Genomic DNA, 23,900 nt, shown 5'->3' with positions numbered 1-23,900 from the left:
ACAGACTGCACAGCCGTTGAGACTCAGATCTCTGCTGCTTTCTCTGGCCCCATCGTGCTCCCAAGATGGACCAGACGCAGATGAGCATGGTTGGAAAAGCAGCATCTTTTATTCACGTGCCCATATTGAAGCCACCCCATTATGTGCCCTCARGATGCTGCACAGACTTTGGGCCAGCCTCTTTTACACAACTTTTCTCTGAAGGAGATACATTCCTGTTTCACCTGAGAATTCATGGCTTAACTTTACTGGTGACATTGSTATGGACAGACCAGTTTTGTCTGAATAATTACCTTTGCATTCCTGAAAATTCTGGGCCTGTCAAGATACCTTGATTAATTTTAATTGATCCTGAGCAGGTGCAGGGCCTGCCACTACCTGAGATGGGGATGCAGCACCCTGTGTAGGATTTCTCAATATACTGAACCCTTTCAGATGTGCTGCTGGTAACAAGCAGGCTAACAGCTTTCCAAGTGCCCACCTGTCACCTACCATGGCACTCTGCAGCGCACATTTTGCCCCATTATTACTTCAGTTACCAGTTTTCATCAYCAAGCAGTGATAGTGTGTGATCTACTAATGTCTCCTGAGCCATCTTTTAGGTGCTGCTATCTCTGACCCAGTTACAAAGGTAAGAAGTTCAAGGTGTATGAACAGGTATGTCCTGTCCCAAGCCTACTGCAAARGTGTCTGAATCTTCATCAGCATGGGCTCTTTACACTAACAAATCAAAGGAGAAGACTTATAGCAGGTGTACCCCGGCAAGAACAACTTTCTTTGTGCTTTCCAGTGGCCCCCCAGATGCTCCAAATCTCACAAATTCACAAATTCACCCAAAATACAATGTCCAGAAAAAAAGATGGTTTATTGGACTAGATTAAATGATGTAATGCTTAGACACTGCATTTGTATTAACACTGCTCTTGCAGAGGAACATAAAATGATACCTTTTTTCCTGCSTCTCATTAAATCTCAATGCAGGTATTTCATGACAAAGGGCATTGGATGCTTTCCAAGTCACACAGCTTTGACAGACTAGAAGAGATCTTGCATRTCTAATAATTGAAATGGAATTCCAACTTCATGCCTTGCTGAATTAATTTTGTGCTTTTGAGTTCTCTTGAAGCTATGAAGAACTTAAAAGGATTAGAGTTTGACAAATACAAAGTTGATCAGATTTGTAACAAAAATGCAGAGACAATCATTAAAAAATACTGTCCTTTAAAAGTTGGGCCACATTACTTTTGACTCTGAGAATGGCTGGCAGCTGGAATAACAGTGGGAAAAACCTATGAAGTGACATCAAACAGGTCACAGGAGTTTTCCTTTCTCCTTTCCTACCAATCTCTCCTCACAGTACCATTGTGTCTGTGCAGTGGATATTGCATGTTGGTTTCTCTCTTTCTTTTTTCTTCTGTCTTCAATGTTTCCTGGAGTTGTCACTACCCAAATAYTTTGGGTTAATGTATTCAAATTTAACCCAACAATACTGAATAAACTGCATTGACAGTGATTGGATTTTGTTTGTAAAGTTGTCCTGAATGAAATTCCAGACACCACTGAAGACAATACCCACCTCATAGGTATATTTGCAAAACATTGCACCAGTTCCATGGCACAAATGGATTGTGGATGCATTGCAACAAGGAATCACATCATTAAAATTTTAGACAAAAACCTGACTGCCATTTGTGCCCTTTCCATTTAACACTGCAGGCAACAAATATTTGGACAAGCAACAGGTTCAGTGGATCTACAGTCAAGAGAAACAGATTCAGACAATCAATACATTTCCATAGTCAGYTGTATGTATTAAAACCAAATCAAACTCAACCCAAACCAAACCCCAATCTGTCTTGATCCTGGATTTTTCTGGGCACATCAGATCCATGGAGTGATTGTTTACATCTCTATCCTTGGAGGAATGCRGCATCTCCAACCTGAGGCATTAACAACCATGCAAATACAAATGGTTTTATGCATATTCCACAGGAGACTTTTCACCCACAGGACAAAGTAACAGTACAATATATTGAACAAGCTGTTACACCCCACTTACCATCATCTTGTCAACAAAATCCATTATGCTAATATACAATGAGCTTTTTAAAATATAAATGAACAATACTTGCTCAAACAAGTATCATTAATTTTTATCAATGTATTCTCCAGAATTCTTTATTGATCACAGAAGCAGATACAGCCTAGACTAATACCAAAACCAAATGAAATTCAGTCCTTCACTGTAAATGAGAAAAGATGAGCAAAATTACTTTCCGGCAGTACCACAAACCATGGACTGCCACAAAGTTTGTGCGAGAACTGGGACGGATTAGAATTGAGCAGCTGAGACCAACGAGCAATCTGCAAGTACCCCAGATTTGAAGCATTTGTAGATGAGCTACAAAAGAACAGTTTCAATACAGCTGTCTATGAGGAGCAATCTGGCAGAGGACATCAACRACTGGTAAAAAACAACACTGAAGTATGCAAATATGTCACAAAATATAATTCTGCTGGTTAAAGAAGGTAAATAAACATTTACCAGTTCATTTAAGTGATAATCCAGTTATCTTAAGACAAGGTAATGAAGCAGGTTCACCCTCTTTCTTACAGGACTACAGAAATAACTAGTGTGAAGCTTCATGAACAGCTTTTCTCTGGCACCAGGCTGTGCTTCCAAACTGAGCTCTAACACAGAGATCTGCTGCAAAGCYTTTGCCTCATTCACATAAGGAAAATTTCCAAAGAAAGGTTTCACATCTTCCAATTGTATTGAAAAGGTTTTTATTTTAATTTGCTCTCCCTCTCCTCACTGTTCCTCTTCAGAATACATAAATGATCTCTTGCGGAAATGCACCTCAAGCTTTACCAAACAAGCAAATGAAAAACAAAACACGCAGAGTAGTAATAAAATATCCAAATAAAAACCCAACTCCAAGAAATGCCAAGTGGACATCTGATTCTGCATCAAAAACACAACCAAGCTGCCTGGGCTATCAACTTTCACCCTGTACTGAGAAGCACCARAGCTTTCAGTGAGATGTGTGTCCTGTCCAAAGATGCACTACACCCATCTAGCTCACTTCAGTACAGCCAGAGGTTCATGCACTGAATSACAGCTGAGTTCTGGCACAGGGTGGTGACACCAGCTGCTAAAGCAGAAAACCAGGAGTCTTGTCAGACCTTCGAGAAAGGCAGCAGTGGGGACTGGGGAAGACCAAAGATTTCTCCTGTGCAAGAGCGTGAATTTCAGTTCAGTGAACAGGAGCCAGCTCACAGTGTGACAGGCCCAAGCCAGCTTTGGCACTTGTGTTACTGAAAATAATGTGGTGACCTGTCCCCAACTCAGCAGGCAACAGCTGTGAAGATTTATTTGCACCAGTGACCACTTGAGCAGCAGCTAGGGGGGGTTTCTTATCCCAGGGAAAGCTTACTTGCTAGCTGCAAAGTTACCCAAGTCCGGCTGTTGTTAAACAGAGACATGAGGTAATCAKTATTTCCAGAAGAGTTAACGGGATGCCAGGGGTGACACACAAAAAATGAAAGAATAGAATTTAAAAATACATGAACGAGTAGGCTTAAAATCTACATTGCCTTTTTCCAATTTAAGCTCTGTCCAATGAAAGACAGTTTAACAGCATGAAGTGCAAGTTATCTTACACTGGCTCAAAAAAAAAATTCACTGGAACAATCAAACCCTGAACATTCCTTAATTAAATGGACAACTCTCTTGGGAATGACAAGGGCAGAGACCATACTTTTTGTAGACCAAACCTGAGCAGAGATTGGAYTTTGTTTCTTTTCTGTAAATAGACAAAACAAGTATTTCAAGGTAGAGCTGAAGTGGTTTCAAAATAGCCACGAGCCAGGTCATAATCAGAATTTTGTATATACAACTTGTATTAACTTAAAAAAATAAAGAAGTTCAAAATACCTCCAGAGAACATTCTAGGTTAGCAAAATGTCCTGTACAAAAGTAGGCCACATCTGTTGGTTTAAAAGAAGTCCACAGCAGTTGGTCTTTTCTTAGCWGACATAGTAAATGGTCTCTTCATTTGGGGCTCTCTTGCTGGGGTCACTGAGGGTGACTTCAGCACCCCATGACGAGGTTTCTGTTCAGGATTGAAAGCCACACGGGAGGGTCCTTCTGGGCTCACTAATATACTTTTGTCAGTCTTTTTAAATTCTGTTGAAAAACAAGCCAACAAGTTAAAAGAAACTCCTGGAACAACTGGGCCCATCCATCAATGTGGAATTTCCCAGCCTTAGGTGCCAGAGTTAGAGCTTCAAGCCCAGCAAGGATCAGAAGCCTAAGACTTGGCAGGGATAACAGCAGGTGGTGAAGCACATCTCTCAGTGAGTCCCTTGGGGAACAGGCTCTACTGCAATCCACTGTAAACCCACCCTGTGGTTCCACAGACCACCAGAGACTCTGGAACTTTTCCTCACACACAAGTGTTCCAGGTATCCTGAAGAACACCACACTGGAGTTTGAAAGATCACAGTGTCTCTACTCTGACTGTTAAACAGYTCCAGAGACTCTTGGCCATCCCTTCTGCCAGCTGGGAGGCATTTATTTATCATTTTGTGCACTGGGTTATATTAACATAAGGACATTTGCTAAATACACTGCTCTCAATTTGAACTTCTATTGCGTACCCCAGAGAGTTAAAAAATAGTTAAATGAATACATGGAATATAATTCTACACTATGGAGCAAGACATTTATTTAACAAGGAAAACACTGCTTGCAGAAGAGAAGTGACATTTATCTACTTGTGACTGTTAATAAACCACAGGCAGCCAAGATAAAAAGAAAACTTTGCTACTACAAAGTCTGATTTTATCTGTGTGTCAGCACATTTGCCTCGGGAAACAGAAGTGAGCAATGAAGACTGTGAAGTGCACGTGCTTCCCTCAGAGGTGCTCTGCAAACAGGCAGCTCAGGAAGGCAAGTCCATCACCCTGCTGCAGTTTTTCAAACATAGGACTCCTTTTGCAGGTCACTAATGCAGCAAGAATTGCTCAACCTTGGAATTGCTCAAGTCTAGCTGCAGGGCTGAAAGTCCTAAAYTTTACCATCTCCTCTGGAAAGAAACTTGAGGAGGGTTTGTAAACKATATACAAATATTGAGATAAAAGAGGGTCAGAATCATCCAGTTATAGAGGTGTATGAGTRTGTACAGTCTCCCCGTCCCTCAGCTACCAGAGAGACTGTGGACATACCCACATATCAGACTCACCTGCAGTCATGTTTTTATTCAAGCCAAATGTGACTCTTTTGGAGCTGGGCGACTGCAACTTGTTCAGCTATAAAGCAAAATAAAGACATGAAATAAGATTTCTGAGGCAATGCTATGAGTTCTTTTACCTGCATCCCCCTGATGATAAAGCAGCCTACTTCCTTCATTTGGTTTAGAAGTGCCCTAATCCTCTGGCATTGACCCCTGTTAAAATAGCAGTGTTTTTCTAGCCAAAAGCAAACATATTCCATTTGTGCAGAAATCACATACTCTCCTTAATGTCATTACATAATTCAACAACAAACAAGAAGGTATTTGTGTGTTAAACAGACTGGCCCCACTGCACTCAGGCCTCAAACTGCTAGGAGGGCTTGAAAAACTTTTTATGTTAAAAAGGTCTAAGGAAGAGGGAGTCTTTTAAAGCCTGTACTGTTTCAACTTTCCACAAATGAAAGAAATGGAGGCTCAAAGTTCCTTTGCAAGACTGAAAGTCAGTTTATGCTTTTGCTTTYTTGTGAAATGAGCAGATTCAGAATGCTGTGTGTTCAACAAGAAGGCTGGAAGCAGGAAAAGAAGAAGAGATTTCAGAGACATCTACAACTAATTTTCTGAAACTCTGAAGCCACGTGTGACTCTGTCTACAGGGAAATGCATCAGCATTTCCAGTTCTATCTGCTCATTTTAGGAGACTAACACAGAGTGGAAAAGACAGTTTGAGTGAGGTCACACCCTTTGCTGGGGAGGTTGCTTGGGAAGACTTGTCCCCAGACTCAGCTGCCCTTTGTGAGATCACCTCACCTGCATGGATGTCCTGGTGGAAGAGATGGTGCTTCTGGCTTTCCTGAAGAACACTGCCTTTGGTACAGTTGATTTTTCAAATTTTACAAAATCACTTCCTGGTTTCACTTTCTTTTTCTTTAATGGTGACAGAGCAGCACTGCTTTCCTGTAAAGGYGGGAAGAGTAAAAATACTTCAGTACAAACTACTGCAGTTAACTATACCTGGTGCAGTGATCAGTGCTGACCCCACACACACTCACATCAGCTAATCATCAAGGTTAACTCTCAGCAGGTAATTTTGCAATCAGCATGATTGAAAGCAGAAGTTCAAGGCAAGTTCTGTGCAGAAATAGGAAAGTCATTGCAAAGCACAGAAGGAAGAACTTGCAATAGATTTATCAAGCCCATCAGAGTGCAAGCAAACACGATTTCTCCATGTGCATGAGGATACTCTGCAATTGATTCAGCTCTCCTGCGCACAAATTATTGTTTTTTTTTACTTCATCATAAGCAAGAACTCTTCTGTGGTACCTCTGGATGAGTARGATGAGACAAATGAATAAACACAGCTTTGGGCTAAGATAGAAACTTTTGAGAAAAAAATGGAGTATGAAATCTGACTATACTCTCAGAAATCCAGCTATTGTGTATGCTACTAGTTTGATGCCTCAAATTCTTACTTCTATGGCATTTAAAGCAATTCTTGTCTTCAGCACAAGGCAATTSTTAGAACCTGCACTGGCAGTGCTTTCTAACCTGCTGTCTGTGGACTAGTCAGATACTTGTAATCTGTAGTGAAAGGAAGTTCAGTTATGCTTCTCATCAATCCACAGACATGGAATTCCRAAAGCATTCACTGACAAGCTGTGGAAAATGTCCAGGGGATATGGACTCTTTTGATTTGAAAATCACTTGTGCTTTAAATAAAGAGAAAAACCACAAGACTTTTAGCTTTCTGAATGGTGGAGACAACTCTGAAATAATGCTGATCTTGCCTTTTTTTTCCCCTTCTCCTCCTCCTCCTCACTCTGAATATTTCAAGCTAATTCTCTGGAGGTGTGTGTTGTCCTTGAAATCAAGAATCAAAACATGCCCCTCATTCCTGGGCACAGGGCCAAGATTACATAACTAAAACCAGGAAATAAAACAATCTGTTATTTCTCAAGCAATGAAAACAAAATCAGCAAAGCCTTATTTCCTCTGCATTTGTGCATTTTAGCTTTACCCTTTTTCTTTCTTATRTCAATACTCTCCCTCTCCTCCTGACTCAACTTCCAAGTATCTCTCCTTGTGTCCATCCCTCTCCTCCCTCTCAACAAACATACACACACAACTACCTGGACTGGGCAAGAAGCAGAAAATGCCATAATTTCTTTGGAATTCAACATATGAAGAGTGACCCATTAGCCCATGTCTCGACAGCTAAGAGGCCAGTGCTGGGGTTGTGCTGCTGCCTTTCCCTCAGTGCCTACACTTAATCTGTGCCAACAACTCATTTCTTGAACGCTGAAACTTTTTATCTTGATTCTAKCATAGGTCTTGGAACCTGTTGATTACCTGCAGCAAAGTTTAACAGAAAGAGATGAGACTGGCATAACTGTATTTTCTTAAAAACTAAATTTTTATAGACAAAGGTATGCAAAATGGAATATTGAGACAATTTTTTTTTAAAAAGCCAATGGTTCCTACTTTGAAAGCCTGGCAGTGAGAGAAATGCAGTTTGAATAGTGGGAAGAGAGAAACCTTTCGGCTCTTCCCTCTCAGCACTTTATCATCAACAAATAGAAAATGTCAAAGTTATTTCATTACTATTTAAGCAATATTTCAAAATGCAATTTTTCTCCCATGAAGAACTGAGTAGTTACATCAAGTTCATATACAAGGCTGCACTACTTAAATAATTCCAGTTTTAAACTTAATTCAGAGGTTAGCTCACAGGATCATAACATGCACTTTTTTTAATACTCATAATCTCATTTGTGCTTTATGAATYTTTCTTCCACCAAAGTGAAGTTGTYAGCAAGACTTCCAAGAATATAACTAAACCCCTGAATGTGTTAGGGTAAATATGCACATGGGAWATGAGGAGTTAAAAAGAATTTCAGTGGTTGGAGGGAAGAACTCCTGTACTCTCTCTTAGCCACACTATCAAAACTATATAGYGCAAAATGACTTTTGACTCTCAAATCATTGAGAAAAATCAAACCTGTTCTATTTATTGCCAACAAGAAAATGGGGGTAGAAGGTGCTGGGGAATAAATAGATTGTTCTCAAACTGCAAGGCATACATTTTTTAAGAAGTCTACAATCAGACCTTCCTAGTGAAAAAATAGTTTTGTCTTTATAAAAAAACTGCACCATTCATAAGTATGATCACACAGGCACTGACTACATGAAAGGTCACAGTGTCATATTCTCTATTCCAGTGTCTTTTCTCTTTCCCCAAATATTTTCCCCAGACAGCCTGATCAGTTTGTTTAGCATGGAGCAGTGAGCRAGCAAAAGAAGCCACTCCTGGAATTGCTGTGGGCAGTTTCACAAGGAGCTTATCCTAATCTATGTGTGTGCTGCTGCTGCTGCAGAAGGGATGTTCCACCTTCCCATTTCTCGTTGTTTTGTCAAAATATGATGCCCTTTGTAAGCATGCTGTAAAGCTCAACCAGAGGCTCAATGCACAAGATTAATTAACCCAGGCACAAAAGGGAAAAAAAAAAAGACAACCCCATCTTGCCCTTAACATCCCCATTTTCAGCTAGATGGGTTCTTCCAGCTGAGTGGCTGGCACAGGATTTAGTGCTGTCGCACAGGAGGATGTGACATGGTAGCAGTGCRTGGATTTCTGGGGAATTGAGTTTTTTTTGGTGACAATGCATGACAATATCAGAATGCAGCCCATGCAGCCCCATGATCAGAAAGCTAAAGCCAAATTTGAAAATGAGCCTGACAGTTCCTGAAGCAGACACGGAAAAGAATGAGATGTACATACCACCTTCCTGCTTTTCTTGCATACAGTCTCCAGAAYGCCATTGGCTTCAACAGAGTTTAGCACCTCTTTCACTTTTCTCTTCTTTTTCAGCGTTGCTGTGTTCTGACTGGAGACTTTCATCCCTTCCAAACCAACTAACTTTGTCTTTTTCTTCAGTGTGAGCTTTCTGGAGGGTGCAGATTCAGCCMCTGCCTTTCTTGGCAGGGTCTTCAGCAAGCCTTCCTTGTTGGGTTTCTGGTCAGTCTGCTGCACAGGGGGATCCCCATTCACCAGGACAGCCTCTGCTTTATGCTTCTTTTTCACAGCCTTAGGAGGTAACAGTGTGAGAGATGGGCTGACATCCTCTGCTGCACTGGCATGAGCTGGTCCATTCTGACACGCTRGTTTTGCAGGAACATCCTGCACTTCTGGATTAATTTTCTTCAATTGACTCTTTTTACTCTGCTCTGCGTCAGTCAGACTGTTCTGCACAGACATACTGCGATTTTCTCTGGTGTCAGTTGATACATTTGTGGTCTCATTGGCCTCATTTACTAGCAATTTCTTTTTCTTCCTCTCCTTGTTATTTTCTGGCACCTTTTCCTGGCTAGAAGCATTAGATCCAGATGTTTCAGCTATTCCCTCATCACAGTTTCCATCCACTGTTCCAGAATCAGCACTTGGTCTGTCCCTCTTCTTCCTTTTTTTCCTCTTCCTCTGGGGACCTGATGGCACCTTCACACTTGACAGCTCTTCTTTATCCTCTAAACCCATCCCAAAAAGAATGCCATWACACAYATGTGAAACACAAAGGTGCTTACAACAACTGAATTCTATTTCTGTTCTTTTCTCTTAAAATAGGTGTATTATTTTCCTGCTATCAGCCTGCACAACAGTTTGACTCTTACAGCTGCTTGGGACACTGCAGTCTGCTGACATCTGGACTAATTAATACTTAGCTAATTTTGCTTAATCACAGCTAAGACCTAAACCATTCCCTGCGGTAACCCTATTTTTCATAGCACCATCTCTAGAAAGAGTTGTTATTACCACCTGCTAAGCCCATCAGAAGGGCAACTCAGGGGTTCAGTAGTCCAACATCCCCAARTTCTTACACTCTTAACATTCATCCTCTTCTACAACTGCCATGTTTCTGCTTTCCTACAGTAAGTGCAACTACTCAAAGGAGCAATGCAAACAGCTGCTTCCAGGTCTGCTTTTGACTGAAATTTTTGAGGTGATGCTTGCCTCAGAATTGGTAGAACTCCCATCACTTTCAAAGAGAAGTTAATTTCACGTTCAACCTTCATCACAACAGGATACAAATCAGCACATCCTGAACAACAGTGTTGCCTTCCTCCGAACAGCTTGTATCTGACACTTTGCCAAACAGCAAAAGCTGCTGCAGATTGTCTGTCTTCCAAATCTTGATCTTGCCTTACCTTTCACTTTTTCCAGCTCATTTTGCTGCCAAGGCTTGACAGTCTTTTTCTTTCGCTTTCGCCTGCCGAATTCGTCGTCATCGTCTTCATCTGTAGAAACATCTTCAGGAATATCTTGGGGGAAGATTCCTGTTGAGGAAGGATAAAGTATCAGAAAATGAAGAGTCCTACTTCTATGAACAGTTATGCTATTCACATACAGCATAACTCATACGAACATTAAAAACAAYTTCTTTTTCCCCGCCCAACCTTAAAGAAAACCATAYGACCRATTACTCTTTGTTTAAGCAAAAATMATCATCTGTCATTTAAGGACAAAGTACAGTGCTACTCAAATTGTGAAAGGAATTTGGGCATCTCACYAAAAAAGTGTAATGTGTCTCAACAAGCTTTAAAAAACCTACAAAACTCCCAATACAATATTCTTGAAAGACACATTAAAAAAAGAGAGAAAAAAAATTCCAATACACATTGTATGAGAGCATTACATATAATTTAATGGAAAATAACTACTCTCTCAGTCTGCTGCTCATTCCTTACCTTCTGCTAAGTCCTGGAACCTGGAGGTGGAGGAAGGGAGAAAAGAAAAAACAAAATGTTATTCCTGGTTTAGTACCATTAATAACACTAGCAGAACAGCATCATTGTACTTATTATATGTTTTTGTCAAAATAGAACCAACACATTTTGCATAGGAAGTTACAAAGAACCCACTTCAGAAGAGATCTGCCTCAGAAACTCCCAAACTCAAACCAAATCACTGAAAGTACTGAGTAAACAGCAATTTAACCTTTTTTCTGCATCTGTTCCTTGCATCCCACACAACCTGATGTCCCATCCTGCCTTACAAGCCCGCCCTGTGCAGATAAATCTGTGCAGATAAACCTCAGCTGGCTGCAGCTGTCTGGGTACCAGTGAGRAACAGCATGACACTATCACCAGGACAAGAGAGGCTGGACAGAGACCAAATGGAAGTTGTTTAGGACAAGGTGTATGTCAGCAGAACTCACTTTTTGACCAGCTTGTACAGCCGCTTTCTGTTCAGGGAAGGTGTATTTTTCTTGCTTGCAAATTCAAAGATTTTGTCAGCAACAGCCTTGTAATCAAACTGTTGGGGGAAGTACAACACAGATTTTCTTAGTTTACCCACAAGATAATCCAGCACAACTCGTGTCACCAATATATCAAGTGTTAACTTCAATAGGTAAACTGTAAAGATACCCATCTTGTTGAAATTTACGCCCCCTTCACAAACATAACTGCCTTCACCCACTGGCTTGCACAGATGGTTGCTTCATTAACAGAACAGCTGAACTTGGTACCACTTTTTCAAATGTTCATAACCTTAATTCTTACTCAAGAGAAAAGCCAACCCAATTCAAAACTTMCATAAATATTTAGCTAAATATCAGATTTAAAGTGTGTCATGCCCTAATTCTTGCTTAAAAGCCACAGAAGCATGAAATTTATCTACCTGTATGAGTGTTTGATGGGAGGAACTGTCAAAACCACTACACTGCACTGGCCATGGGTCTAGAAACCCAAACTGTAACACATAACCCTCTCTCCTATGTATCCCATCATTAACTGTCAGTGAAATTCAGGCTGATTGCTTCCCCACTCATGCTGACYAGGCTTTTAGCACACATTTTTAAACTCTTGAGACAGGAAGGGAGGAGCAGAAAACAGAAGGTATGGGAGAGAGGAGAGAGGAATTTAGACATGGGAGTTATTTCACTACCACTCACAGAACACACATTACCTAAATATCACCTCACATTACACCAGAAGGAGATTAAAATTTTCTAACATTGACCCATTAACACCCTTTACTTCTGCACCTCTTGAAAGGGATGGGGAAAAAGACAGAAGTATCAATAACAGAGCAAATAAGCCACAAACCTGAAGAACAGTCCCGACCCCATCATCAGCATTTTCATTTATATCCYCTGTTTTTTCAGAGCTCTGTGCTGATTTTCTTGACAGACATCTGTGTGCTATTACAGAAAAAAAACACTGAATATTAGTGCTTAGTTTGTTTGAAATAGTGACTCCAAAAGAACAAGCTTTGTTAAGCACACCTGAAGGGAAGATGGGAAAACTCAATTATCCTTACAACACCCTGAACACGTGTTTGATTGGCTCAGAGCAGAAACATATTTGCAAGAAACAGATTTTTCCATCCTAGCAACCTTTACCAGGGCAATTTAGAACTCCCTCCTCACCTTTGGTTTCTAGCACCTCTTCATTTTCCTGTTTGCCTTCTTCAGAGAGATCCTCCTCATCACYGTTGGTACCCAGCTCTTTCATCAGGTCCTCGATGGCGAACGGGGACTGATCCAAGATCATCTCAAAGATGCCGGAGGTCACAGCATGGAGCACACACCGACTGTGTCACAGGAGAGCAGGGTGAGACCAAAGGCACGCCATAAACACCCTCCCCTCTCATGTTTTTTGAGTGGAAATTGGAGAGGAAATGGGTAAGAAAGTGGAAGAACACTGAGTTCTTCAGATGATGAAAGTGTCCCTGTTACTCCCTAAGCAGAAGTTCTTTAATCCCAACAGTGCCCTGCTAATGTCCTCCTCTTATATTTCACYGTTTATATGCTGACCAATATTACATGGCAAAGAAGCAACTCAGCTGCTCTTYACATTAGTAAATTAAAATAACTGGACAAATTAACCAAGAGAGGTTGATATAGTTCTTATAAATCCACAGAGATTACAGCTTTGATAAACATGATTTATCTTCAAATGACTCTGCACATTGCTGGTAAAATACCCCTCTTTATATTCTGAAATTATGACCATTTGATCCATTTATTACCATATTCAGAGTTTCTMAATTCTTAAAAAGTATTTATCCTTTCATTAAACTTACTCCTTTGATTTGGCAGCAATTTTGCAGAAAGGTTCGATGAACTTGAGATTCTGGTCTGCTGTGAGCTGTATGATTAGGAAGAAAAAAAAAGAGGTGAGTACAAAAAATACTGTATGTACACTGAAATTCCTTCAATATTGGTGTTTGCACAGGAATTGGTGTTGGGGGATCTTCTTTAACAGTCTTTCAGCACATTATCTAATTCCAGCTGGCAGGGGTATCCAGGGGCCTTTTTGTTACTCTTGCTACCACTAACTCCCAGATATTCCCTGGAAGTATTATAAAAACACTGACTGCCCCACAGACTTTATTCTGCTTACTACAGAAATAAAACAAAGCTTCTTATTTTAGATATGGAACCATGAGGCAGAGAAAGCTTAAATAATTTYGCGTGTTTTTCCGAAGAAAGTCTGTAGCAGACAAAAATAAGATCTGGGTTTTTCTTAACAGGGCTGCTTGGACTACTATCAGCTACAGTAGCGCTTCCCGTCAAAATTCAATGTATGAACATCATCTGTGATTTCAAATAGTCTAGGGGACTSACTCCCCAGGCTTCCTGTGAGTGGCTTAGCTACAGTTGTGTGACTGTGGAGCYGCAGAAGTGATTGGGGTTTGAAGTGCTGGCCCTTCTCTGGTGCAGACATCTTCTATGTCTTACTCCATAATGCAGAACCACAAAACCTGCAGGCAGGATTGCTTTCAATAGGAATGGAAAATTGCTGACAGCTTTGYCCATTGCAAGGAGAAGTATCAGAGGCCAGAGACAAAGGGAGGCAACTGAGAAGGAGCCCAGGATGAGCGTGGGGCAGCAGGAAGGGTGGAGGAACAGGAGAAATGCTCTTTGGCTTTGYTGCTGAACACGCTGCACCACTGGAACAGCAGCCAAAATTAAGGGTCACAAATTAACTGCCACAGCAACACACAGCAGAGCAAGACAGATGTCACCAGCAAAACAAACATCTGGATGTGGAGGGTAAACTGCACAATGCACAAACAATAAGAAAATATTAGACAACTGTGAAAGCTCATTTTCCTCCTCCATTTAGGTGTTACACAATRAGCCAAGAGTAGGCTTTATGTCAGCCTTTGCAAAAGCAAAGGCTGGAAAACAAGTTCACATAAGGAAAATTACACTGAGTCCCTTCTGAACTCTCCAGTTGCTATTTTCCAACCTCAATTTGGAGCAGCATAGTGGTACTCAGGAGCTTGAGAGAAACTACCATATTCTCACTGTTAAAGACATGAATAAAAGTAAAAGCATAACTTTTATGTCACTTTCTTCATGCTGACTCAGTGTTGTTATGATACATTTAAAACCATCAGAAATTACATAAGCTAAAAACCATATTTCTTCTAAAATGCTGCGTGCTACAGTTAACATCAATCAAGAAGAAAATGACAAAGTATTTTCTAACCTCTTTTGCACCAACTTTAGCCAATTCATCCAGATAGATATCAATTAAATGGAACTTTATCCCAGTGGGAGAATTGCTGTCTGGGTCCATAATTTCTTTCATTAGTAGCTGCAGCAACGGTCCAACTAGACTGAAAACAAAATAATGAAGAGGAAAAGAAAAGAACAAGATACTGATATTCAATTGCTCATGTCTTATTTGGCTTGAAAACAACTCTAGTGATTCACAGCTTTACYACTTCTTTTGTTATGGACAGCTATCCAATTTGATGTTTTTTTCCTATTTCTTTTCCCTGAAGCCTATCAGTGCTATCTTTCAGGAAACTGAAGCTTTGTATATGCCAAGCTTTCTCCCCTGGCATTCTTTAGGACCTCCTGCAATTTTGCCCAGAACAAATATTTCCACTCCCAAAGAGAATTCAAAATATTGAAAACCCATAAAAATTCTTTCAATTTTACTTCAATACACCTTTCTTCAAAAGGATTTTAAAAGACAAGATAAAAGAAAGTCATGCTAGGCAGCTTCTCGGCTCCACTTGAGAGGGAAAGGCAGTTCTTGAGCTCCCTCACTCTGCAAAGAAAGGAATCATGACCCTCTCTTCCCACACTGCCTCTTTCTTCATGCAGGTTCTCCAGTGAAAGATGGAGAGCAACGCCATAAGAAAACTCGTAAGAGATCAGTTTGGGTGACCATGTGTGTGGGAAGATGGGCTTCAGCCTTATCAAAACTCCTCCCACACCTTCTGCTCCTGTCAAGGAACATTTTAATCTCTTCCAATTGAGGGCATTTACCCAGTGTCAAACTAAGGTAGAAAAGAGGGATGGAGYATCCTTTAGCTCTGAATTCCTTCCTGYTTCCACAAAAAYATGYCTGTGTGCATYCCACATTTCAGAAYGCAAAACAGAGAAAGGATAAGTTTAACACTGGGTTATTGAGCCCTTTCAATTAAAACTCAAAYTTCTTCATCAGTTTAAAGACAACAGACTTAGAAGTGGCACAAGAGCTCTAGACAGAGCAAATGACTGGAATTATTTGTCTTTTAATAGAATATGGAAGAAATACAAACAAAACGATGATGTATAAACCAAATAGGAAGCTAGTTTACAATTAAAGGGTTCTGACTTATCAAAAGAGAAGTCACCATGATTAAACACAGTAAAATAAAAATTTTAAAAAGTGGCAGCCAATAAAAAATACAAAATTAAAAAAAAATTCCCTTTTTTTGTATTTTTCTGGGATGCGGGTTCCCTGTCCAGTCTCTCTGCAGGTGATATTTCATTGACAGCTCTTCTGGCTAAATCAGGAAATGAAATACATAAAATACTGTATTTTATTTAATGAAAGTGTAACAGCTGACTATGTTACTAAAGTAAGGAATATGAAGAATAAATAAGCCTTAATGTAAAGACCTCATGACAGTGCCATGTATGAAAAAAAATCTACAAAAGGAAAATTTATTTGATAAAGTTAAATTGGGCAATTTGTTTACGATGCAACAACATTCAGAAATCTGCTTACCCCTCATCCCATTCATTTCTTTTCAGCACTTCCAAGGATTGCCTCAAAATCAGACGCATCAGCTGCAAAGCAGAAATCCTGTTATGTATGTTGTTTATGAAAACAGGTAAAGCAGTCACTCTGACTGTAATATGAACAGACTTCTTGGTAAACCTCTTTAGCACAAGGTGGAAGCTGCCTCACATGAACATTTTGACAGACTATCATGTAAAGCAACAGAAGGGTGCTGTGAAGCAAAAAAGGCAACAAACTACTTTCATATGCTAAGCACAGAAAAATCCATGCCCATTTCTACTATTCAGCTTTCTCTTGCTTCATCCCCGACTTCTTCATTAAGTGCTGCCAAATCTTAGAAAAGCCACACCTTAAACTGGCTCAACAATATGGGACAGACGATAACAATAATAATTTAATTTACTTGAAACTTGCACTAAGATGTATGTAAAATGGTTATATGTAAAATATGTAAAATGGTTACATTCAACTGCCTCAAAATACTTCACTTACTGAAATAACTTACATCTGCTAATATTGGGAAAGAAAAATCACCAATGAATGTGCTTGCAATTAACTTCTTTCGAAGAAGAAAATGGGATTTTGTTYTTTACAAAGGTATGTTTTTTAAGATTTTAGTACTTGTTTTAATACTCTGTTTCCTACAGAAAGAATTCTGATAACTGAAAGTACTGCAGTGGAGACTTTACTGGTGGTACTTTACTGGGTTCTAGTGCAGACTCATAAAAGAGTCTTTAAACAGTCTAATCTAAATAACTGATGTTGATAYACTGTCCCTTGAAAAAGCATTGATATTCCAATACAGAAATCAAMGAGAAAAATCACTGTGTTAGAAGGGAAAGCACTTGAGCATGATATAAGCTGTACTGGCTTTTAGGTTTGCAGTGGTGAGAGAAGGCCTTTAAAACAAACATCTCTTACAATGGCTCAAGAAGATGGCCCCTTGTCTTCTCTTACACACCAGTGCATGTACAAAGCTGCCTTCCAGCACCAGCACTACGTGTTTTCTAGAACAAAACACCCCCAAGAGGTGCATTATTACCATGTAGTACTTGTCCAGACGCAGATTGTCAATCCCATTCCATTCCCGGTTCATTGTTTGCCAAAATGTCTGGATGAACAGGTGTCCTGCAAGGGAGCAAGGAAAAACACCTGCATGTCTGGCACAGTGGGCTGTTTTGCCCACCTGAAAGAGTCTCAAGACAGGGATGCAGCTCCCTAGGATCTTCCTAGGGACAGGGACAGAGCTAGGGGAGGACAGGCTTGAAACTGGTACAAGCATGAATTAAACTTGAGCACAACACAAGAAAAGGCACACAGCTATCTTTAAAAACAAGTTTAATTCCAGGGACAGATCTGTATCTATTTTGTGCTATATACACATAAGGTAGAACAAAATACATATCCTGCACTCATCTCTACCCATGCAAGTTTTGGCATTGACTGAGTACTCCATTTCATGAACATTTTGAATAGCAGGGGCTTAACAGCTCATGAAACAAGGTTGGTTTTGAGCAAGAAATACACAGAACAGTCTATACAAAATGGAGCAGTAAGGGGACAAGTTTGTTTTGCTACCTGTCCTGCAAAGTCTCACCTGTATCACACTGAAGATACAACTCTTCCCCTGCAACAGCCAGGAAAAAACTKCAGCTCATTTCTCCCTTAATGCAATCACACACACCACTTGGACAAAAAGAAAAGAAAGAAACCACCAAAACAACACCCTATCTGCCTGTCTTTATTCTGGCACTGTGACAGTGGAATAATCAAAGACTGAAGCACTTCTAGAGCTAGATAATTAGATCATTAAACAGTATTAGATAATTAAATAGTACTTACGAGCCTCTGTATTCTGAAACACGTGGATAAGYTGAGAGATATTGGCTGCAAGTTCCTCCTAAAAGTAAATAAATATAGTTAGTGTAGCATGTTTTGGAGTTTGGTCTCCTCACTAAACACAATATCAGCAAACAGCAAGAAGTATGACGTTCATAAAACATCTCTCAAAATAAAAAAAAAAGGTTCTCTCAAAAGCTGCTTTAGTACTGCAGTTATCCTTCCACTGGGCCTAGGTCAGCTAGAACAGGCTATCAAAACCTGTTCATTTCACCAGGTATTTGAACAAATCATCTTTTTGACAAGCAGGCAATATTAAATTAGGAGAAGAATCCCCTGTATTTGAATTAACAAATGATGTAAACCTTACAGGACAYTGCTTTCCACAGCTCTGTGGAGCTGTCTGGGCTATGTGTGAGATCAACCTTGCTCATGCAGACAAGTGATTTGAAAAATGAGGTTACTGAGAGCTGGTACTCCAAAACCAGGTAGGAACTTTGGAAAGCACGGAGATAAACTAGTAGAAGTTGACAAAAATATGCAGCAGGGACAAAGSTGGTAGTAGATGAAGTGCTACTGAACTAACAAAGGAAAAGGATGTGTGAAAGTTTCACACTAAAGTCTGAACAAATGTTGCASCTGCAGTTAAGGGCAACCTGCTCTGGTTCCACCAAATCTACATTTCATGAGACATCTATTTGAGATCTGGTTTTGAAAGGTAAATAGCTACACCTGTCCCCCTGAAGGTGAATCCAGACATGATCTRTTCATGTTCTAATCACCAAGTTACAGCCACCTCTCCTTCTGCAGGTGCCACAAAATGGGCTGCAGAAGAAGGAAAAAAAAAAAAAAGAGAAAACATAATTTTCCCAATTCCAAATTAGTATGTTCCTAAAGTGTATTTTGGAGAGACCCACTCAAGCAATTATAAACCCAGTTACCATACCTGAAGCAGAGGTTTATCCTGCATCCACATACAGTAGAAAAGGCCCTTCCATATTTTTAGCAGCTCTTCCTGGCTGAAGCCACCTAGAGTACAGAACAAGTCTGAATGAAAAGAAAAAAACCACATATTTCCACCAAAGTATTTTCATTAAATTCCCTTTGCTCCCTGCTTTCTTTGTTTTTGTTATTTTGTTCTGGTTCCTACTGTTAGCACATTAATTGGAAGGCAATTTGGTATAGAACATGATTCCGTGACTGTAAGCCTCTACCTTAAGAAACAATAAAGATTTCAAAGCAATCACAAGTGAGTTGAGTACCAAGATAATTCTGATAAAACTCTCTTGCAGATTTTTAATAYCAAGTCAGAAAGAAATTTTTAATGAGGTTATCAGACCTATTTTTACAAGAAAGGGAAAGGTTTTTGTTTGATTTGTTTTTATTTAATTTAAAGTCTCACTTTACCAATAGTTTTACTCTTTGCTAGGTGTTTGTTGTGAGAGAATATACTTCTAGCAATCAATACATTTATTTCTGCATGAAACTGYATAATCAAAGAGCCTGAGTAACTATAATGAAAATATTTCCAATACAGTTAGTCTTGAGATGTAGTAACACCTGAATTTTGCAGCAAAGAATATTTTCACATTACAGAAGGAAAATTCTACATGAGAAGTCAGTAATAACTGCTCAAGAGCTGGAATTGTCATTACACCAACTACATTGCTGCGAATTAAAATTACAACAGTACACTGTTACAACACAGTTACAATGACCTACCACAGCTATTTTCAAACTCTGGCCTATTAAGTACTCCCAAGTAATTTCAGGAAAMATCACTTTGAAAAGGTCATCATCTTCAGTAAGCTCAAATTTGTTCCAAAAAGATTGCTGTGTCAGATGTCTGCTTGGCAAAAAAGCCTGAGACTCAGTGCAAGATCTAAATAGTGCACCTTTTCCTTGGAGCAAATAATTTGGAAGCAATTATCACTCAGACAAAAAAACCKGCAAACACATTAGTGGAATCATCTGCAATTGTGCTTGGTTAAAAAGAAAGGAAGTGAGGGAAATATGCAATATTAAGTAATATTAAGCACTAATTATAAACTTMACTTAGACTTGATAGTAATGTTAAGACAGAATACAAAACAATCTGATTAATCATTCAATATTCATTGTAATATTAAAATTAATAACATTTCTTAAGGGAAAAGTATGTGACATAATAGTGGGAAGAGGCAGGTTTAACCTCACAGCCATCATTAGCTCCAGAGAGGCATCACACAGAGGCATCACCCATTATCTATAAATGTGGCTCAGGAGTTCCCAGAATTGAATCACAGAATTATTTGGGTAGGAAAAGACYGTCAGAAAATCATGGCCAAGACCACCACTAAGCTATGTCCCCAAGTGCCACATTTACACATCTTTTAAATCCCTCTGGGGACAGTGACTCCACTGCAGCCTGTTCCAGTGCTTCACAATCTTTGAGTGAAGAAAACACTTTCATGAGGTTGCTTTTCATTCATACAGGGCTTTTTAAAGTGTTCTAGTCAGTTCTGTGTCCATTTGACATGGGACTAACCAAAGGGTTTTATAGCAAGTTTCTTATCCTAGTGGCTCAAAAGAGTAGCTCCAAGGTTGTGTGTTCTCTTTTCCAACTTTATGTGTCGTCCCCAGCCACAGCTGGCAAATAATAATCATTCAAGTAAGTTTATTTTAAAAACGGAATACATTGTATTAGCAACCACAGTGCACAAAACTGAAGGCCTTCTTCACCTTAAAGCTACCCCGAGAAAGATTTTGGCTTTAGGGTTTGAACTGTAACCATCCCTATGCCCAGTAACTCTGTTCCTAAGTATTGCAGGAGCTGGGATTAACATGTTACAACCACTCCCAGCCACTTTAATGCAAACCTTGTCAGCGTTTCTGTTTGGGGGTGGAGGCTGCTTTGACACTGCTATCATGGAATTTGTTACAATTTTTCCTATTCTAGATAATTGCAMTTGACCAGATCTACACAGGAAAGTGGAAATTATGTAAATCCTTTCTAGCTCTGGGCCCAAGTTAAGTGCAGCTCTGTGGGATAGGAAACCCCCCAGAAATCTTTCCTTTTTTACTAGAAGCTATTTCTGTTTACTATTCTTTCATCAATTCATTTTCTAGCTCTATGCCTTCCACAAAGTTTGCCTTCTYGCTGAAAATTCAGCCCTCTGAAGAAGCTCTCCCAGCCATCTCACTCAGGTTGCCTGATGTGTGAGCCTCATCCCTCTCAGAACACTGGATGGATAATAAGGTTCCTAATTTAGAAATAACTGAAAAAACACCCTCTCTCCTCAACAATCTTTCTCTCCAAGCCCAAAGCAGTTAACCTGTGTTTCAATATACCTACCAGCAAGTAAATCTAAGAGCTCTGCAAAGCAGTCACCCTTGTTTCCTACTCATTTGCATTCCCTGGTGGGCTGATTTTAACATGCAGAAGGTTCACAGCCCAGCTGAGCAATCTTCCTGGGATGGTTTCACGATGTCTTAAGGCAGTACGTGAACCGGTAGCCTTTTCCCTCATTTAGGGACACTCCTGTCCATCTGGTGGCTACTTCCAAAAAATTCCAAGGAATTTTCACTTTGCAGTGAGATGCACAGAGCCCTAATGAGCACAGAGCCCACTTTAGAAAGTCTCCAGAGCTAAGAATAGTGGTAGGCTCAGAAAGTACCTGGGAGGTATATGATGTACACTGTCCTARGTCCAAGGCAATCCCTAGATCTGTATTAACTGTCAGGAATGGGATAACGACTATTTGGCTCCCTGATCTGACCCTTAAGGCTGCTCTAGGTGCCCTTCTCCCTATCCGATGTAGCTAACAGGTCAAATATTACTTGGAAAGGGAAGAAACTAAATCTATTCTACTGTCTTTTCAAGGAATTGACTCAGGTACAACCAGCACTCCAACTGCAGTTTAGTTCTCGTGGTCAGGTCTAGGCTGGTTCCACAAAGCCATAGATATACTTTATATTAATATATAAAATGTAAGTGTAATATACAATAATATAATTTAAATATATTATAATAATTTAAATATATGGCAATAAAACATGTATAAAGGAGATCATAATATCTATATTTTATATAAATAACATATACATTATAAATTATATATTACACTATATCTATTATATATAATGTAAGCTATAGGAATAACCTGTGACCATGTGGAAACTCTGCACAGAAGGCTGTTTCAGGTGCAGGAAGCTTCAKACTGGCCTTACCAGACTCAAACTGACTCCAAGATTCTTAGTTCTAAGATGCCAATATACAGCTCCAAGAAGAATCTTTGGAAAAACTTGGAAAAAAATCTTTTGATACCACGAAGTGGAGGCAACAGGTAACCCAGATGAGCTACACAGAATCAGCTGCAACTACACRAGCGCTGAAACACCCCCGAGCTTGCCTCAATTCCCTCCAATGCTCCTGAATATCACTCATGGAAAGAGGYAGAGATCACCCCACAGAAACAACAGAAAATAAAACTTCATGCTCCGTATGTTTCCAGCCTGGATCAGTTCMGCGCATTTGCGCCCTGTTCCTCGGGAACGAGAGCTCATGAGCCATCCTGCTCCCATCCCAGATTTGTTAATACTGCCAGCAAGACCCTTCCCGGTCCAAGCCGATCCTTCCCGAGCCCTCCAKCCCCTAAAAAACCCGGAGACACTTCCCGGGCGATGACCCACGAGTCYCTCCGTTCCCGGGTGCTGGGGCTGCGTTTGCGGCAGCACCGGGACAACACGTGCATATACATGGTGAAAGACGAGCGCAAAAGTTTTTTAAAAAATATATATATAACGGGGGAAAAAAAGTAAAGGAAAAAGAGAATGTGTAAAGTAAAAATAAATAAATAATAAAGAAAAAAAACAACCCGAGAAGAACGCACAAGGAGGCGGGCCGGGCTCTGGGCACACACGTGGTGCTTCCCTCTCCATGCCGCCCGCCCGCCGGGGCCGCCGCTGCCTCCGCGCCGCTCCGCCACGGCACCGAACCCTGTCCCCTGTCCCTATCCCTGTCCCCTGTTCCTGTCCCTGTCCCCGTCCCGATCCCGGTCCCTGTCCCGATCTCCCCGGCCCCCGGGCCACCCCTGTCCGTACCGGCGGGGCGCCGGGTGCGCACGTCGATGTATCCCCGCAGCTTTTTGAGGGCGCGGTCGCGGATGCGCTTCTCGTTGGCGGCCAAGCGCTGCGCGAACTGCACCTCGGGCGGCTGCACGGCCGCGGGAGCCATGGCCCGGCCTGGCCCCGGAGAGCTCCCGTCCCGTTCCCGTTCCCGGCCCGGTCCGGCCCGTCCTGCCCGCAACGCGCTGGGCTCTGCCCGATGCCGTCACTGGCGCCGGGCTCTGCCGTCACCGCAGCGAAGGCGGAGCGCCGGGATGGGCGCCGGGGTGGAAGGCGGGATGGGCGCCGCGGAGTTCGGGACTCAACGGCACCAGCAGGCGAACGGGAGGCACCGGCCGGGGKCCCCCGGGGCTCCCCCACCGCTCCGGGCAYCCCACRGATCACCGAGGGTTGTGTGTTAYTAAGGCTGGAAAAGACCTCCGAAATCGTCAAGTCCAAGCACGGACCGATCACCGCGGTGTCAGCCAGACTATGGCACTGAGTGCCACGTCCTTCGYGAATAGAGGGGCCYRRAMTKGRMSSMRSMWYYSWRGKKKKGSCYYCMCMRKKKYCMRSMMRRRRGSMMMRKYMWTKKYCYKGKWMYKSYKGSCMMMMYWMYKGKKRMMMMARSCMRGKWMCMMYKGSCYTYYTKGSCMMCYKGGSMMMMSKKKSYYMWTYMRSYCYKKYKRMSSGSMMYYCCMRRKYYYTTTMCCY

At 41.0% G+C, this 23,900-nt stretch overlaps 1 protein-coding gene across 1 annotated transcript; it reads right to left on the bottom strand.

Moving 5' to 3' along the window:
• Positions 1–841: 841 nt before the first annotated feature.
• On the bottom strand, positions 842–23,415 carry RRP1B (ribosomal RNA processing 1B). Its single transcript, XM_057378901.1, has 16 exons — positions 23,184–23,415; positions 19,048–19,130; positions 18,105–18,162; positions 17,305–17,390; positions 16,248–16,309; positions 14,730–14,859; positions 13,315–13,379; positions 12,659–12,822; positions 12,336–12,430; positions 11,444–11,541; positions 10,974–10,993; positions 10,434–10,562; positions 9,013–9,755; positions 6,045–6,191; positions 5,247–5,313; positions 842–4,189 (listed from the first exon to the last, which is right to left on the bottom strand). Exons 1-16 carry the CDS (start codon positions 23,314–23,316, stop codon positions 3,999–4,001), a joined length of 2,271 nt encoding a protein of 756 aa, XP_057234884.1. The 5' UTR covers positions 23,317–23,415; the 3' UTR covers positions 842–3,998.
• Between the last annotated feature and the right edge of the window lie 485 nt (positions 23,416–23,900).

This window comes from Malurus melanocephalus, unplaced genomic scaffold (assembly GCF_030028575.1).
Source record: "Malurus melanocephalus ecotype Western Australia unplaced genomic scaffold, MMel_1.1 scaffold_379, whole genome shotgun sequence".
Classification (NCBI taxonomy): Eukaryota; Metazoa; Chordata; class Aves; order Passeriformes; family Maluridae; genus Malurus; species Malurus melanocephalus.
This window is presented reverse-complemented; position numbering and strand designations above follow the sequence as displayed.